The sequence below is a fragment of the Micropterus salmoides genome, unplaced genomic scaffold, assembly GCF_014851395.1.
Source record: "Micropterus salmoides isolate LMB-PRFRI ecotype aquatic unplaced genomic scaffold, ASM1485139v1 Ms_hic_scaffold_1, whole genome shotgun sequence".
Classification (NCBI taxonomy): domain Eukaryota; kingdom Metazoa; phylum Chordata; class Actinopteri; order Centrarchiformes; family Centrarchidae; genus Micropterus; species Micropterus salmoides.
The window spans coordinates 35,971,000-35,987,496 of NW_024040040.1; the positions used below are offsets into that span (position 1 = coordinate 35,971,000).

General features: G+C 38.6%; 2 protein-coding genes across 2 annotated transcripts; both read right to left on the bottom strand.

The window, feature by feature from the left end:
• Window positions 1–1,739: 1,739 nt before the first annotated feature.
• On the bottom strand, window positions 1,740–5,046 carry LOC119907929. Its single transcript, XM_038725637.1, has 2 exons — window positions 4,069–5,046; window positions 1,740–3,034 (listed from the first exon to the last, which is right to left on the bottom strand). The coding sequence occupies exons 1-2, from the start codon at window positions 4,909–4,911 to the stop codon at window positions 2,723–2,725; spliced, it is 1,155 nt and encodes a 384-aa protein (XP_038581565.1). The 5' UTR covers window positions 4,912–5,046; the 3' UTR covers window positions 1,740–2,722.
• A 4,887-nt stretch (window positions 5,047–9,933) lies between these two features.
• Window positions 9,934–16,497, bottom strand: fen1 (flap structure-specific endonuclease 1). Its single transcript, XM_038725687.1, has 12 exons — window positions 16,347–16,497; window positions 15,757–15,875; window positions 15,010–15,112; window positions 14,746–14,848; window positions 14,219–14,282; window positions 13,928–14,037; window positions 13,322–13,458; window positions 12,743–12,809; window positions 12,321–12,452; window positions 12,074–12,225; window positions 10,556–10,670; window positions 9,934–10,264 (listed from the first exon to the last, which is right to left on the bottom strand). The coding sequence occupies exons 2-12, from the start codon at window positions 15,836–15,838 to the stop codon at window positions 10,187–10,189; spliced, it is 1,143 nt and encodes a 380-aa protein (XP_038581615.1). The 5' UTR covers window positions 15,839–15,875; window positions 16,347–16,497; the 3' UTR covers window positions 9,934–10,186.

Genomic DNA, 16,497 nt, shown 5'->3' on the forward strand with positions numbered 1-16,497 from the left:
AAGACCAATTGGGCACACATGTGGGAAGATTCTGCACATAGCTGACAGCTATGAGAACTTCCCAGATTTCCGTTCAGAATTTAATGCAGTTCTTGAAAGCAATGGCTGGGTAATGGACATTGTTTAGATTGACACAACCATTACCACAACAATCCACTGTTAAGAGTTTTTCACGTTTGATGCAATTATGTAGAATTGCATGGACAGAATTGCAAGGAATGTTGAGCAATATATATTTAGGACCTACTATAAGCAATTCAAAAAAGCTCAGCCTTGGTTACAAAAACTATAGTGCTATTATCCCTTGTTTCATGTGTTTTAGTGGTGCATTCACAAACTATAACAAACTGGTATACTGTCTGTTACCAATGCCAGATCCATCTCTGCCAGATTCAAGTTCTCAAGCTGCACAACACAAACCTCACTGGACAGAAACATGGTTTGGTCATGTAATTGAGGTTGAGGGCTTACATTCCAACAGCAGCATGGACTATGGCATGCATCATCACTGTTGTGTGCAGTCAGCTATAGAATATGATGAAACTGTGTTTTTGCACTTTTATTCATTTTTATAAGTTGCAAAATGATGTACCACCCAGGTGAAAGATGTGTGACACCAAAAATGCCAGTCTGCAGTCATTGGTCATGATCTCATGTTGGACTGGTTCTTCCTTCTGAACAGACCACATCTTCAACAAATTCTCTTTGAAGTTCAGACCCTTGCAAGTATTTGTTGCTAAAGAAAAAATCTGAAGTGGGGTTAATAAGTCATACAAATCCAGAATTGCAGGTATTGTTGTTTTCAGCAAATCTGATGTGTTCTCTTTCAATTTTGGACATTTTTTACTGATTATTATTGCACAGGCACTATACAATGCAGTCTGATAATTTTGTGTTATTATTACCTACCTTGTGGATCATCATATTTGACACCAGCAATGGCAAAGTGGTGTAATTGTTCAGGAATCATTGTTCCTAATTCTCAGGTTCTCAGCTGCTGTGTTAATTCAGTACCAGAAATTATTTCCTTGCTACTAAAAGCAAGTCTGGCATATAGCTTTTTTTTATAGTTGCGTGCAGGTCTTTCACAGCATTCACTTGCCTTAAATCTACACCCTGTTTATGGATGACTCTTGAGGGTATTTTGTGATACAGACCATGGTTAAATAGCTAATTTTACCTGAAGTGGTCTTGATCTTTTACATTAGGTTACTGTTGTAGAAGATGTTTTGTTAAAGAGGCTATATGAGAGTACAGGATATAAGGATAAACATTTAACTTTTGTATGCATCAAAATAAAATGGATCTTTATATACTACATTATGTAGAATTGTTCATGTAATGACCACTTTTAGCTCATTAGCATCGCTTTAGTTGAAATCTCTTAAGTAAAGCCTCTGTTTGTAGCCATGTTAAATGTTACTTTTAACATTCAAATGTTAGTTTACAAAATTGAGCAATTCTGGTTATGTGCTCTTCACAGACTAGCCTATCTGGTTATGAGATTTAACCATCTTAATTATTTGTATTACCAAGGAAATGTTTTTAATGTAAACTTTTATTGTTAATAAAATGTTTCTTCTTTCACCACGTTTGTATTCAGTATTCAATTGAATGAATTGAACAATGATGAAGCTCCCTGTCTGTATGGGTAAAGGTAAAAAAAAGTGATGGGATAAATGAGGTTTAAAATACATTTATTTGAGAATGTTACCAAGCATTTTATATGTTGTAGTATTCATATTGGACACAAATCAGCTGGCAATAAAAATAATTATGAAAGAAGTGTGTGGACAGTAATACACACTGCATTGTGTAGTCATTGTGAGAATAAGGCTCTGAACAAGTCATTTAAAGATGCAGAAAAAACACCTGAAAATGGTGCTGCTGAGGGTCAGACATTTCTAAGGAATATATAGAATATGAAAGCCTATATTTTTATTGATACATTTTTAGCAAAATACTTCTCATGTTTAATTAAGTTGTTCCACTGCTTAAAAGCTTTAGAACACAGTTTATTCCTCAAATATCCTCACTGCATACAGAATAGTACTTAATACATTAATTTTTCCCCATTTTTGCATCAGTGTATTTCTTAAAAAATATTTCACTTATTGCCTGTTTATAAAAATGTAGTTGTAGTTTTCTTTCAAACTTCACCTAAACCTTTCAATATTAGCTTGGTTGGAACCAAATCATATGAATCACAGAGAGTTCAGACATGCCAGTTCCTCTTTACTGTAGTCTATACTGCCAGTTTTCCATCTCATACTGTATTTTGAGTTTTGCTATATTACATGTACAGTCGTAGTACCTGCACACATTTCATTTCCTATTTAATGTGGATAGTCGAAACAAGGGTTGGCTTTGTCTGATGAAGAGATATTTAGGTACAAACATTTTGTCTTTATTGTGCTCTATACTGGTTATGTTCTCTGTATATGTTCTGTCAGGATAGTGCTGCAGTCATCTTGAGTTCCTGCAGTTTAACAAATTAAAACTTTTGGATTATACAACCATTGCCCCATAAATGGTAAATGGCTACATAGCACATACATACAATTGCACAATTACAATTACATATAATTTATCCAAAGTGCTTTACGTAGCTCTTTGCCACTCAGTCACCCAATGACACACACACACACACACACACACACACACACACAGGTTTACAACAGTACTGTGTGGGAGTACAGACCTAACAGACATGATCCATTCATCAAATATTTTCCTGTATTTCCTCTCTTAAAAAAATGTACAGATCAGCTGCAGCAAGTGGATCTGCTGGAGCATCCCATCCATGTTCCTCCATTAGTAGACAACACAGTTCAAAAACCGTTTCATCGCATGGAAACTGGCCTTTGGGAGTACACTCTTCCATACACAAAGTGACCTCCTCCATGGCAATAGGTTTGAGTAGTAGCAATAGTGATGAGTACATCACAAACGGCCGACCCGAGGCTGCGCCATCACTTGCACGTTGTCTGATTTTGTGTGAATTCCATGTGTTGACGACTTCGTCAAGTTCATCCTGCATAGAAAGATACAGTAAATACAGACTACAAACGTGTAATATAGCTGGTCTTATAGTATGTAACTACTGCCTGTCTACACTGAGACCTAGGCTGCTGCATTGTCATTGTATGCCCCCATCAGCTACAGCACACAACAATAATCAATGTAAAAATATACAGCAATATGCCAATAGCACCTCCACCAAACAGCAAGGGCACACAAAATGATTATGTACTGATGCATGCACACAGTAACTATAAGAAGCTCAGGATGAAGCTCTAAATAAAAACCCTGAATGCTCACTATACGTTAACAGGAAACTAAGGCTGGACCTAGTTTCTCAAAATAAATGCCCAGACAGTAAGTGTATCTTAATAGGGGGCTAGTGAGTTTCATGTCTGATATTAATACAATTAAGTTCTTCTTTCAGTGTTAAGTCATTTCAACATGTTTCAGCTGTTAGCTTCTTCTGCTAATGCACTTGAGCTGTCAGCTCAAGTTTTGCATTTCAGCTTCCACATTTTTGAAATGCATTTCAATTAATATCAGCCAGTTTCTTTAGCCATTTTTAGCTTTGCTTCAGAAATTTCTTCGGCTTTTATTCACAGCACAGATTGTGGCGGTAGCAGTGGCAGCTGGGAGATACAGCAGCAGGAGCTAAAAGCTTCCAGCTCTCACAAACACTTTCTTAAGAAAATGCAAACATTGTAGTTTCAGTAATGATAGTATGTAGAAAAAATACAAATTACTTTAGGAAATATTTAAGATGATGGCTATTTTAGCAAACCACCCAAATGTATACTTGTATTGCTTTAAGAGGAGTCTCTGGTCTCTCAGGGGAGCTGGCTCCCCAGTATTTCAAACAATCCATAAGATGCATGCTGCCCTGCTTGTAGTGCACCTTGACATTTCCTATTTAGATTATGATAATTATTATGATTATTATAGTTCAACACTATTGTATTATTATTACTACTACTTTTATTACTGAATCATTTCATAAGGCATTTCTATTAAGATATTTATTTTGGTGAGGAAAAATATTTTTACCTGAACAAGATTAAGGAAACAGAACTGTATAAGACTTTTGTCCAAAAAGTCTCCTGTGAAGTGGCCATCATCCTGGAAAGATTGAAATAAGTTCATCCAGAACTGCGCACTCTGTTTGCGGAGGGTACCCCACCATCCCTCAATGCGCTGGTTTGCTGTGCTTCTTCCATAAAGGAAACTTCTCTCCCCTGCAAAACTGTCTGGGTGGTTTCTCCGCAAAAACATCTGCATTTCTTCTACACAACCATTTTCCGTGCCTCTGTCTGCACGAATCCTCTCTGGACATCCACCTATGTATGAAACTGTTTTGATGAAGTAACTTGCAACTACTTTAGGATCGTTGTTCATAGTATAGGCCTCCATCCATAACACATAGCGACTAAAACCATCTATACAGCCATTGATGGCAATGCCATAGGGCTTTAATTTGTCATAGCCATCCATGTGCCACAGCGCATTTGGCCCTCTGCAGCTGTACTGACGTCTTCTCAAGCGTCGTGCTCGTCTTAATTCCACACCTTGCGGATCAACCAGTTTGATGATGCGTCTTATGGTATCTTGTGACACAACAAATCCCCGTTGAACTGCACGAAGATGTAGCCACCGATAACCCTGCATCTGACCATTGGTCATGATTTCATGTTGGACAAAAGCCAGCACTTGCTCCAAGTCAGACTGATTCTTCCTCCTGAACAGACCAAGTCTTTTACAAATTCTCTTTAAAGTTCGGACACTTATTACTGTCTGATTGTTATGTGCTAAAATAGCAAGTATTTCTTTATTACTGAAAGAAAGTCTGAAGTACAGTTTGATATGATCATCCAAATCTGACATTGCTGGCATTGTTGTGAGCAGCAGAACTGATGTAATCTATCCAGTCATTTTGAGAGGAGACTTTTGCAGAAATTGAAGAGGGCAATTCGGTCTCCATAGGAGGGGATGTAATTTGCCAGCGCTGCATCAGCGCAACAACGTTGCTGTCAATCTGCACAGAAGAAAAAAAGAAAATACAATGTATAAATAATGTTAAGGTTATGCCCCTTAAATCAGTAAAAGTGTTAGTAGGAAAATACTGATCAAATATTTCAGGAAAGCCTTGTGTGCAGGGGTCAGTACAATAATGTAATAAAAAAACAAAAATTTAATCTCAGGATGTAAGTTTAATATGCGTTTCTGCTACCATAGAAGGCTGGTAAAGTAGTTTAATAGTTGTTGTTTTTTGTCTGTTTTAACTGTGTTTATTGTTGATTTACGACCAGGAGTCCGCACAGGGTGTTTTATTTTGAAAATTGACCGGATTCTCTATGCCGTTCTGTGTCAGACTTCCTGTCCGGTTCATCTGCTCTGTGCTGCTTGACGAAGCTTCCGTCATAAATAGAGATGCAGCCAAGCGTATATCTCCGTGAAACGGCGGAGCGCTAAGAACTTCCTTGCTGGAGTTGTACAGTCTTAAGGAAAAACACGCATTAAAACACCCAATAGCTTCAGTAACACGTTATATTCACCTGTCCGCTTGCTCTCACTCGGTCTTCGAAGGCAGTTTAAAACATGATAATATAACCAAAATGTCAACAACACAAAAAACAGCCAATATTCTTGTTAGCTACCATATTAGCTATCAAAACATGCTAACTCGTCCCTGCATTACACATCCTTCATCCCCTTGAATTTCCTTTGTTTTTACAAACGCCATGCAACAAACTAACACATATTTCATTTTTACTCACCTTTTGTTCTTCCAGTAATGAAATGGCTTCATCTGGGACCCCTCGAACACGCAAAAACTCACTTAAATCCGACATCTTCGGTTAGTGTGTGGTTCCCGGGCTAATTTACATCATGCAAGTGATTCTCTCACATGGGACCTTTACAGGTACCCATACTTCTGACTTTTTTCTGAGAATTCTGACTTTTTTTCTCAGAATTCTGACTTTAATCTCAGAATTCTGACTTTAATCTCAGAATTCTGACTTTAATCTCAGAATTTTAAAAAAAATTCACACGTGGCCCTAATCCTCTTCCGCACTGCCTAGATGTGATGGGGCATTTAAAAATATTGACAGAAAGGTGTCATTTACAGGGGCGACGCTGGGGACACGTCAGAATCAGAATGTCTCCATCTCTTTTTGAAAGCTTTTGTTAAAAATATTCTGAAAAACACCTTGTAACAAAAAATGTTAAATAAATGAAACAATGCACAATAAGAAAACATGCAGTTCGAGAGATGGTGAGCCCAGTCACAATCTAATATTATATTGTATTACAGTGTGTATTATATATTGTATATAGTGTATTAGGAAACACCCACTGTCAACAGTTCTGAAGGATATTTGTTATACAGTTATGTGTCTTAATCACCCAGCCACCACCATGCCCTTTTTAGCTGTTGGATAAATTAATCAGTATCTGCAAATGATCATTTCACAGAAACGTTTGTCTCACGGCTCAAAGATGACCAATATACTGACGAGCATTATGATTCCCAGGTCACCTGTAACACAACAGCATGGCCACCTTAGGCTTAATGGAAAAACATCTCAAACCATCATTTCTGCTGTTACCATCAAACATTGACTGACGTCCAGGTGAGAATTCCACATCTGAATTTAAACACCCACAATAGTACAATCTACCTTGATCACTGTGGGTCACTGTAAAGCCATAAACATGTCTCTCAACTCTGATCATCTGCCATCACCGATCATGAACCAGACAAAGTGGTCAAGAGATTTCCTCTGCAGGCACAAGTCAGGTTCACCCCCCTGCCAGCTGACACTGGATCTGTGGGACTGGTGGCCACCATATAGTGTCTTTGAGAGTCTGGAAGATTTGCCATATGAAGAGATTGTGGAGTGATGAGAAAATATTTAAGTAGTAGTAAGATTAGAAAATATAATGACAAATTAAAACTTTCTGATTTAAATCAAGAACCATAAAAGAATGGAAGATGGACAGCTGTTCAAGACTCTGCCCATGTCCTTGCAGTCTAATCATGCTGATTGTTTTAAACCTGATGAGCCTGAGGCTCCTTCTGCTGGACCAAGAGAGGAATGCAGCCAATCATGAAAATGTCCATCAGAAATCAAAATAGGGGGGGAAATTGTGCAATTTGTTGTGCAGTGCTATAAAAATGTGCACTATACAGCAGGTTGCAAATTATACAATGACAACTGGGGGGGTCAACTTTTTTCCCTGGTCATAAAGGGTTAGGGTTAGAACAGTGTTTCAATTTACTGCTTTTTATGGCAAACTTCCCTCTTGCTCATGTTGACTGTAAATGCAGTGTAATCTGGGTTCAATAAAGCGGCAGTCCTGCATTATTGGGGAAATGGCAATTGCTGGATCCCTGCAAATATTTAACAGAATACAGTCTAGACCTGCTCTATATGAAAAGTGCAATGAGATGACTTTTGTTAAGAATTGGCGCTATATAAATAAAACTGAAACTAAATACATTTGAAATAATTTACCTAACCAGCTAAAACTTCTGAAATCCAGAGTGAAAACAAATAACATTCCTATTGTAAAAAGACTTAAAATAAAAAAATAAACTCTATATTGATGTCAAATAGTATCTCTAAAATAACTAATCTACAATGTCACTGCTCAGGCCTAAGCCCCAGTGTTATCTAACAATTAGATAAAATATGAAATTTTATAATGGTAATGAAATGATAGGGTAACTCTCAGCTAGCTAACATCAGACGGCTAATTTTAAGTTATAGAAAGGCTAATTACGAAACTCTGAAAGTCAGAAAGTTTAGTGTATTAAAGAAGCTAGATAGCAAACTACTGTCCTTAACCTGCTGTGAGTGATGCAGGCAGAAAAGACGTACAACTAACGTATCTTTATCAAGATTCTTAAATATAAGACTTGAATATGGGAAATATATTGTAATATTTACAATTACAAGTAAAAAAGACCCCCCTGAACTGTTGTTGTTGCCTCTGTTGGGGGTCCAACCCCCGTAATTTGAACCATGCTATATAGCAAATGAGTGTAAATCCACCTGCCTATTGGCTTGAACAGTAATGGTCTGCATAATAGACACGCTGCGGTTTGAACTCAAATACATGCAAAACCATTGTATTGCTAACTGGACTTTAAATTGTAAGTAAGTAATGGATTGTTTTGTCATATTGTCACTTTGTTTTTTTGCTTCATGTCATACTGTAATACCACAGTGCTGTTTCTTTAAGGCCCTTCCCTGAAAGCCCACTTTGTTCTGATTGGCCAACTTCCTGGAAGCCTGCAGAGGGGCTTGAAACTGTGTTACTTGTATGAACTGACTAGACTGATGCAAGACTGCAACATGTATCAAGCTCTGTTCCTACCGATACAGGAAGGGGTATTGTACTACAAACATTGCACAAGAAACTTTCATCATGGCTGGGAATCAAACCCACATCAACTGCTTGGAAGGCAGCTATGCGCACCACTATACTATTTTTCATGACCCTGCCAGGTTTCAGTAAGACTGAATAAATCAATATTAGAATCTGAAATTAAATTATTTAAAAGTTAATTCTCCTAATATTTTGTACTTCTGCAGCTGTGGTGGTAATTTTCATTAGGTTTTTATGCACAGTTCCTCTTCTGTTTACTTGATTTAATTAATTTAAGTGGTCAGTGGGCAGACACAATCACTCTGGGGTAATTGCTCTAATGGAAGCGCAGAGAAGTGTGTAGGACTGCAACTCTGCCTCCTGGTCTCAACTTGTTGTCATGGTTTTGGTGCACTAATAAACCAGATCAGAGCCGGTATTTATCAAGCTTCTCAAAGTGCCATTTTAGTCTTAAGTGCAGAGAATTCATGAAATTTACTCCTACTTTTAAACTTCAGAATAAAAGCAAGTTATCAAATTTCTCAAAGTTAAGAATCTCTCTTTCTCTCCCAGTTATTTAAGACAGCTCGAGAGGTCTCAAGTGGTTAGGAGCTGCCAGTAGGGCTTGTGAAGGCGCTGTGGAGACAGAGACATGTGGAGAGGAGAGGAAGAATTCTGACGAGGCGCAGTTAGTAAGACGGGGTCGGACCGCGCAGGCATAAACTTTTGTCAGCGAGTTGGTGAGGGACGTCATCTCACCACTGACTTTACGCAGTAATGCGTTTTCAGTTAAATTGAAGGTGGTGATGACGCTTAGTTTATTTGCCACAGGACAAACGCAGCAATGCTGATGATTGTGGCTGTCATAACCATCAATAAGCCGAATAGCCATGGAAACAATTATAGCACTTAGGCTACAGCTCCACACATTGTCACGCGTTTCATCGACTTCCCAACACCACCCCCCGTAATCCGACAGAAGCAAACACAGTTCATTCAAATAGCTGGCAATACAGGAGCACTAGGCGCATTTGATGGCGCTCATATAAAGATAAACATTTTTTCATTTCATTTATTAATGTGTAGGCCTATATCATAATATATTATCTTGAAAATTCGTTATTGTTAAATGTGTGTTGAATATAAACTCCTCTGAGGAATTTCACCATTTAATGTGAATTTATCTGAAAAAATCCCTAATAAGAAAATCTATTCAGTGTTTGGTCCTTGGCCACATCGTCATCCAAAATCCGGTTTGCGGCACAGCCAAGTGTCGTAAATCAGCACTAAGACCGACACTTTAGTCCTACACTTCACTCAAATTAGGACTATGATGCTTGATAACTGACTTCTAAGCACAGCTTTGAGCCAAGAATTTTTTTTACTCTTAAGTCAGTTCTTAGCAGTGTTCTTATGAGTATTTCTGAGAAGCTTGATAAATACGGGCCCAGATTTCTATAAATTTAAAAAATCATTTATAAACATGGCTCATGATTGTGGTAACCCTATATGAGTAAATAAAAAACTCTAATAACAAAGTGCTCTACAAAAAGACATTACTTTTATTCAGTAACAGGAAACACACTTAAACACCCCCCCCCATCAACAAAATCATGTTTGGTCATGTACACTTGTTCAGCTGAACCAATCTTTAAACACAACCTCTTATTGTGTTGCAGCTTTCTCCCGTCTCATCTGGAACTCTGTGTTTTTGCTTACTTTTAATGATACAATTAATTAGTAGGTATTGTTCATTACAATAATTACTTCCCACTGGAGCCCTTTGTTCAGTCTATTTTCCCTTCCTAAACTTGCCCGGCGTGGCTCCCGTTTTCTGCTTCTTTTTTGCTGATCCTTTACTCTCGGGTTCCTAAGTGAGGTAAAAGAGAACAATGAAGAACAAATGAGTCCAAAACTCAGAAGATAATGATAACATGAACAACAACAGCAACTTGCTAAAACAGTGATTGGAAAAAAATCATAATATACACTGGCATCCAAATAAAGCAGCCTACTGAACGCCTCTGCTTACTCTTTACGCTTAAAAAACAACTAGATAAGCTTTCAGACACACAACATACTGTACAATATAGGTGAAATTAGTAAAATAATCAGAACATTTGAAAGTCACAATGTTGCACTGTTGTTAATCTAAATATACCTTCCGCTTGGAGGACAGGGATCCAGTGATAGTGAAGAAGGAGTCCAGACGTCCCTGCGTGCTGCCCTGTCGGCTCTTCACAATCTTCTTACAGCCGTTACGGATCCTGTCCTCACTGCACACAGACACCCATATCAATTCATTAATAAACACATATTTACATGTTAACCTATGCCCAATGGGCCTCATGCAAGGATATTTTTGTTTTCTTATCTTAACCTTTTCTCACTTTTTTTTCGTACGGCAAACGCTCCTCACTTTAGTAAATGACTCACATAAACAATGATGAATACCTGTGCTTTCATGATAAATGTAAATTAGCATAGTTAACGCCCCAGTAATACCATATAAGGCTAAACGCACTGCCCCACATGTCAGGAAATGTTCATTCATGAAAATGACATTGAAGAGTAAAAAGAACTTCACAAATTCAGAGATTTAAGTCCCGCTATAATTTTTAGCAGCGTCAGCAGCAGTGGAATTAAGGAAATATGGTTGTATTGGTGTGTCTGTCTGCTGAGTTGCAGGCCAAATAAGTTTCACAGCCCGTGGTAATCTAAACCGCGACAACAACCATACATGTGTCTTTGCCAATATCAATACCAAGTCTCTTCCAAGGGCCTGAAGCGCTAAGGCATCCAAATTTTATATTTGCTGCTGACCTTATACAGAGATAAATTAACCTTCGTTAGTGCATCATCAAGTTGTTTTGCAGTCTGAGATGTTCATATTGATATTATACTGATATACAAGAGCATCAATAGCCAATTCAAATGACCAAAGACGTTGTTATGCTATATGAATACATTTAGAATTAAAATTCAAACAGTCAAACAGGATGATGCCAATATCAAAATTACTTCAAAGTCATGAAATACACAATCCACTGAAAAACTTAGATTTGCCCGATGGCAGACTAATTGCACAGGACTCTTATGACAGGTCAGGTTTGTGTTCAATTCAAACTACAAGAAAATAGGTGAATGCAGACAGTTCTCCTTAATCAGTCGTACAAGCCACTTAAGTTCGAGTGGTTCTTGCATGAGGCCCATAGTACCCACTGTCATTTCCAGGTGAACTTTCGGTCACCCCCCCCCCCCCGATGCAAAAAACAAGCATCCAAAGCAGCATTTGGGAAAATTGCAAAAAAATCTAATAACAAATCAACTATAAACTATAACAAGTGATTATAAAATGGATCTTTAAGAAAAGTGTCATGGTATGACTTGTAGGCAAAAGTATTCACTGGAAAGAGTCAAACATGAACAGAACATGCACTAAACATCATCACATGTAAAAAAAGTTGTGTACTCAAGTGATGCTAGGACCATAAACTCTGCCTCTGCACGGACAGCAGTGCAGCCTAGTGGTCAGATGTTGTATAACCAGCTGGGCTGGTCATATAATGACTACAACCACCCATGTCATCATCATTAATCTATTCAAGAAAACTAAATAAGCAAGAGAAGTAGATGAAGCATGCAGCACAGTGCTGATGAGAGTCTGCTGATGGTTCACCTGAACTGTTTCTCGTTACACATGAACTGGATCAGTCCCTCCTCATTAGGCTCACTCCACTTCAAATCCACTGTGGAACAATCCACCACTTCTGGCTTCAAAAACAGCCCCCTGGCCTCTTTGTACAGCCAGTCCTCTGGAGCAGGGTGCTTCTGCATGAAGGCAAGCAGGACACACACAGAGAATCAGAACCAAACCACTTTGTTTAGCTTCCTGAATGTCTGGACTATAGCAGACATCAACTTACGCTGGGGTCAATGTTTTCCAGGATCTCTTCAATGCAGCCGTGCTGTCTGATCAGGTCGATGGCTCTCTTGGGGCCAATCCCCTTGATGGTGGCGCAGTAGTCACAACCCATCAGAATACACAGGTCTATGAACTAGGATGGACCACAAAAAGAGGAAGGAGTTAACACATGAAAGACCAAAACATCACTGCTGACCCAACTGTGTCTACACTTCCACAGCACATACACTTTATCATGTTATGTAATTAACCAGGAGAGCACTGTGACATTTCTCTGAAAGATGTGCGAGGGATGGTGACTCTGCACTGTAGCGTGACAGTTTGTGTGCACAGCCAGCATGGTAAAAGCAGAGGAAGTGGTTCTTCAATTTGACCCGATTAAAAAAAAAAGGCACTATGACGTTAATCAGATACAAACTTTACCTGTTCATTGGTCAGACCGATGTCCTGCAGGATGCGACTGAAGTGGAACTCTTGGATAGGAAGTTTCCTAAAACAAATAAATTCCATGATGTATTATGTATTGCAGAAAGGAGTACTTTATTATTATAGTGTTACTTGTGTAAAACTCTGCATATTCTGGTCACCTCTTCAGAGACTTTCAAATATAAACAATTATCCAAAAAGTATTTAAGATTAAGACAGTATGATATATGATAATTTAGGTTTGGCTCATAGTGAAACAAACAATATTGCCATCATCAAAGTTGTTCCTTATGAGTTTTGTTATCACTTTAATAAAACAGTGGAGAAAATGATGGGAACAGTACTACTCTATTGTATGTGATAACAAGAATGTTTGCCCCATTAAGCCACCAACCCAATTTTGGATAATCAGATAAAACTGTATTGATTCCAGATTGAATTTGCACCAAAATCAAAACATCAAGTGATCTCCATTCTCCGAACATCTCTGCTGCAGAGCCTATTTCAATTCTGTTCATATAGAGCAGGTCTAGACTGTACCCTTTGTAACATTATCTATAACAGACGCAACATTACTTGGCTTCACTGGCAGTGAGGTGTCTGAGCAGGACATTTGTCCCAAAGGTCAGCCCATCCATGTCCTCTGTTGCTGTGGCAAAGACCTTCCCTGCTTTAACCAGAGCAGCACAGCTGGCCTCCGCCTCACACGGAGCCTACAACACAAAACACATCAAATCACATTTCACAGAATTATTCACCCACACTTGTCTTGATGCAAGTGATTTCTCTGACACGGGGAAAGATACTTTCGTTTCAAGGCGTACAGAAGAGCAGCGGATATTTACTGTACATTAATGTCAAATTTAATCTCCACATTTACTGAGGGTGAGGACATTACTGTTCAGGCATCAAAGCAACAACAAAAATATACTTTTTATGCCTTTTTGCAAACTGTAATTCATTAACATTCAAATCTTTATGGCGCAATGTTACGAGCAACATCTGTTTATGTTTAAACATGACATTTTCTGTCTTGCAGAGCCTTTAAAGCCTATTCTAATGATGATAAAAATGTCAAGATGTCAGATTTTTCAAAACTGGTGAGCAAAATCACTGCCAGTGCAATTGTTGAAATATTCTTAAAGCCAACAAGAGTGGTGGCAAAGTGAGAGCTAAACTAACCTCAATGTAAGGCACTCCCATCAGGGTCAGCAGCTTCTTGCACTCATCGTTATGCTGCTTGGTGACTTTTACCAGACGCTTGGAGAATTTGTCAATATTCTCTTGTTCCCCTGGGTTTAGACAAAAGCAAAAAATTTGCAGACATTTTAATCAATAACCGACATAAAAATATATCGAAACATGCTTGCCCCCATTAACAGGGTCAGGGCCGCATAAAAACACAACACATTAAAGCCAGACCGGCACCATTCATGACATTGTTAAATTAAGTGCAAAAAGCATTAATTGTACCCATTTCCTGGGCTTGAGCGAGCTGCTTCTCAGCTTCTGCCCTCCTCTCCCCTCTCTTCTCCAGCTGGTGGGGTGAAGAGAAGTGCAAGGACAGTAAGAGAAAGTGGAAAAAAAAGAGTCAGATAATGTAGGTTACAAAAACAAAACAGAATAAATTTTCTTTAAATAGGAGTGAGAACATATTTAAGTCTGTAACATTTTTATAAAACACATTTTGCCCCTTTAAAAACAGATGATTTACACACCGACAGTTTAAAGGTGTGTTGGCGTTTACTGTTCCAAAAAACAGATTACAGACACAAACACCATAGCTAAACATGGTGAAGTGTGTCACTTTCAGAAACTCAGCCATCATCAACAAAAAGTTGATTAATGTCATAGTTCTGACCACACTGACTTACAGGTGAGGTGCAAACAACAGCATCACTACAAAGCAATGAAAATTAATAAAGGAGACCAATCTGCCACTTTCACAGAGACAGAAAGCAAAGAGAAAAGCCCAACACGAAATCAGAGCCCATACTAACCTCTGCTGACTTGAGCTGTGGGGGTTTGCCGTCAAACACGTACACAGGTTTGATGCCGTGTTCCAGCATGCGGATCGTCCGGTAGAACATTCCCATCAGGTGGCTGAGAAAAAGAGAAAGCAGGTAGGCAAAATTATTTCAGGCTTGTGCAGAGACTTGAGGTACCTGGTCTAGTATCCATCCAGAACTACCGTGTCTCTAATGTTTTTCCTAATATGACTTCTCAGTCTGAATTTTAAAGTGTCTGTATTGTGGGGGTTGTACCTCGTCGTCTCTCCATCCTCATTCTGCAGAACGTTCCCATCCTGTCGCACAGCGATCAGGAACTGGTAGATACACATGGAGGCATCTATTGCAATTTTCCTGCCTGCAAAAGTTCAGAAGAGTTGTTAAGGTCAAGGTTAAATTTTATCGTCCCCGAAGGAAAATTGGCTTGGGCACAGAGCATTGTTGTATCATAAAAAATAAAAATTACAAAACACGTCACAATACGTCAACAAGAACTTGATGAAGTAGTTGCAAATTATTTGGCATGTCCAAACAGCAGGCGTTATCAAAACAATGAGGTCAAGTCTAACAACTTCCTTAACCATCTATAACCTGGTTTCTATGTAAGCCTTTATTCACTACATTATAAAGGCTAGGTAAAGTATTTATTCTATCATTTGCCCACAAGTTCAAACCTGCATTAAAAGAGGTGCTGTGGTATTCATGAAACTCACTACTAAAGGATTTACAACCAAAACCGCTGAAGCTCTTTGTGTTTAATGAAGAGTCATATGACTAAATATGAAAACATGTCCCCGTTTTGTTAAAACACAAAGAAAAGAAAGTTTTGAAACCTCAATTTGAAACTAATACTACTAAGCAAACCTATTAAGCTTTATTTTGATTAATCTTGCATCTTTGTTGTATCCCCAGCATTGACCGAATTTACCCAATTCATCCATCATTAAAATTTAATCTGATCTCATTTAAATGTAGGGAAAGGGACCTTAAAGGCACAGATACCGAAGTAGCTCTTGATGTCTTGCTCTTTAATGGCACCAGGGGCCTGGTCAGCGATCAGCTTAGCAAGTCCTTGTATTCCCATTGTGTTAGGCTGAGGTTCAAACGCAAATCACCAAAGTCTGAAAAACAATTAAATCATGTTAATGGATTCTACAGTCATAAGTTACAGCCATCCTGGCTACACAAATACATGGTGCACAAGGCTTGAGCTCATCCAGCGTTGACAGAAACGGGAAAGCAACAACATCACACGACTCAGCTTTAAAACATTTTGTTTACATATGTACTGCTTTGTCGCATGCACGCCGAATTGAAAGCTATCTACTGGTAACAATTAGCACATAACGTAAGTAATGTTCAAGGAGTGTGGATGTACAGAAAAAAACGCCACAATAAATTGTCGATTTTTTAAAAGAAGTGTGGTTGCGGTGATATAACGTGTCCTGGCAAGCTAACTGCTCGTGTGGCTAGTTGGGAGCTAAGACATTAATAACGTCTCATTTATTCACAGTGTACATGGTAACAATTTTAGTCTCTATATTTACACTGTGAATTAGGTTAAACCGTTTAAATGTTTATAACAGACTCACCAGTTGAGTTTGGGCACTTGTCCCGGCGTCTCGAGCGCGAGGAACTGCGTTTCTTTCGCGGGAAATCAAATAGCAGGCATTGCCTATCGACGTATCGAGCACGGCGTCCTAAAATACGTGGAAGAACTGTGCATCGATTGTGCCGGAATGA

Coding starts and splice junctions, on each gene's coding strand:
- LOC119907929 (XM_038725637.1), bottom strand. CDS start 4,911: ATGCCAGCAATGTCAGATTTGGATGATCATATCAAACTGTACTTCAGA. Junction 3,035..4,068: donor GTTTCCTTAATCTTGTTCAG/GTAAAAATATTT, acceptor CTTTCTATGCAG/GATGAACTTGACGAAGTCGT.
- fen1 (XM_038725687.1), bottom strand. CDS start 15,838: ATGGGAATACAAGGACTTGCTAAGCTGATCGCTGACCAGGCCCCTGGT. Junction 13,459..13,927: donor TGGGAGTGCCTTACATTGAG/GTTAGTTTAGCT, acceptor TTTGTGTTGTAG/GCTCCGTGTGAGGCGGAGGC. Junction 10,265..10,555: donor CCCTGTCCTCCAAGCGGAAG/GTATATTTAGAT, acceptor TACCTCACTTAG/GAACCCGAGAGTAAAGGATC.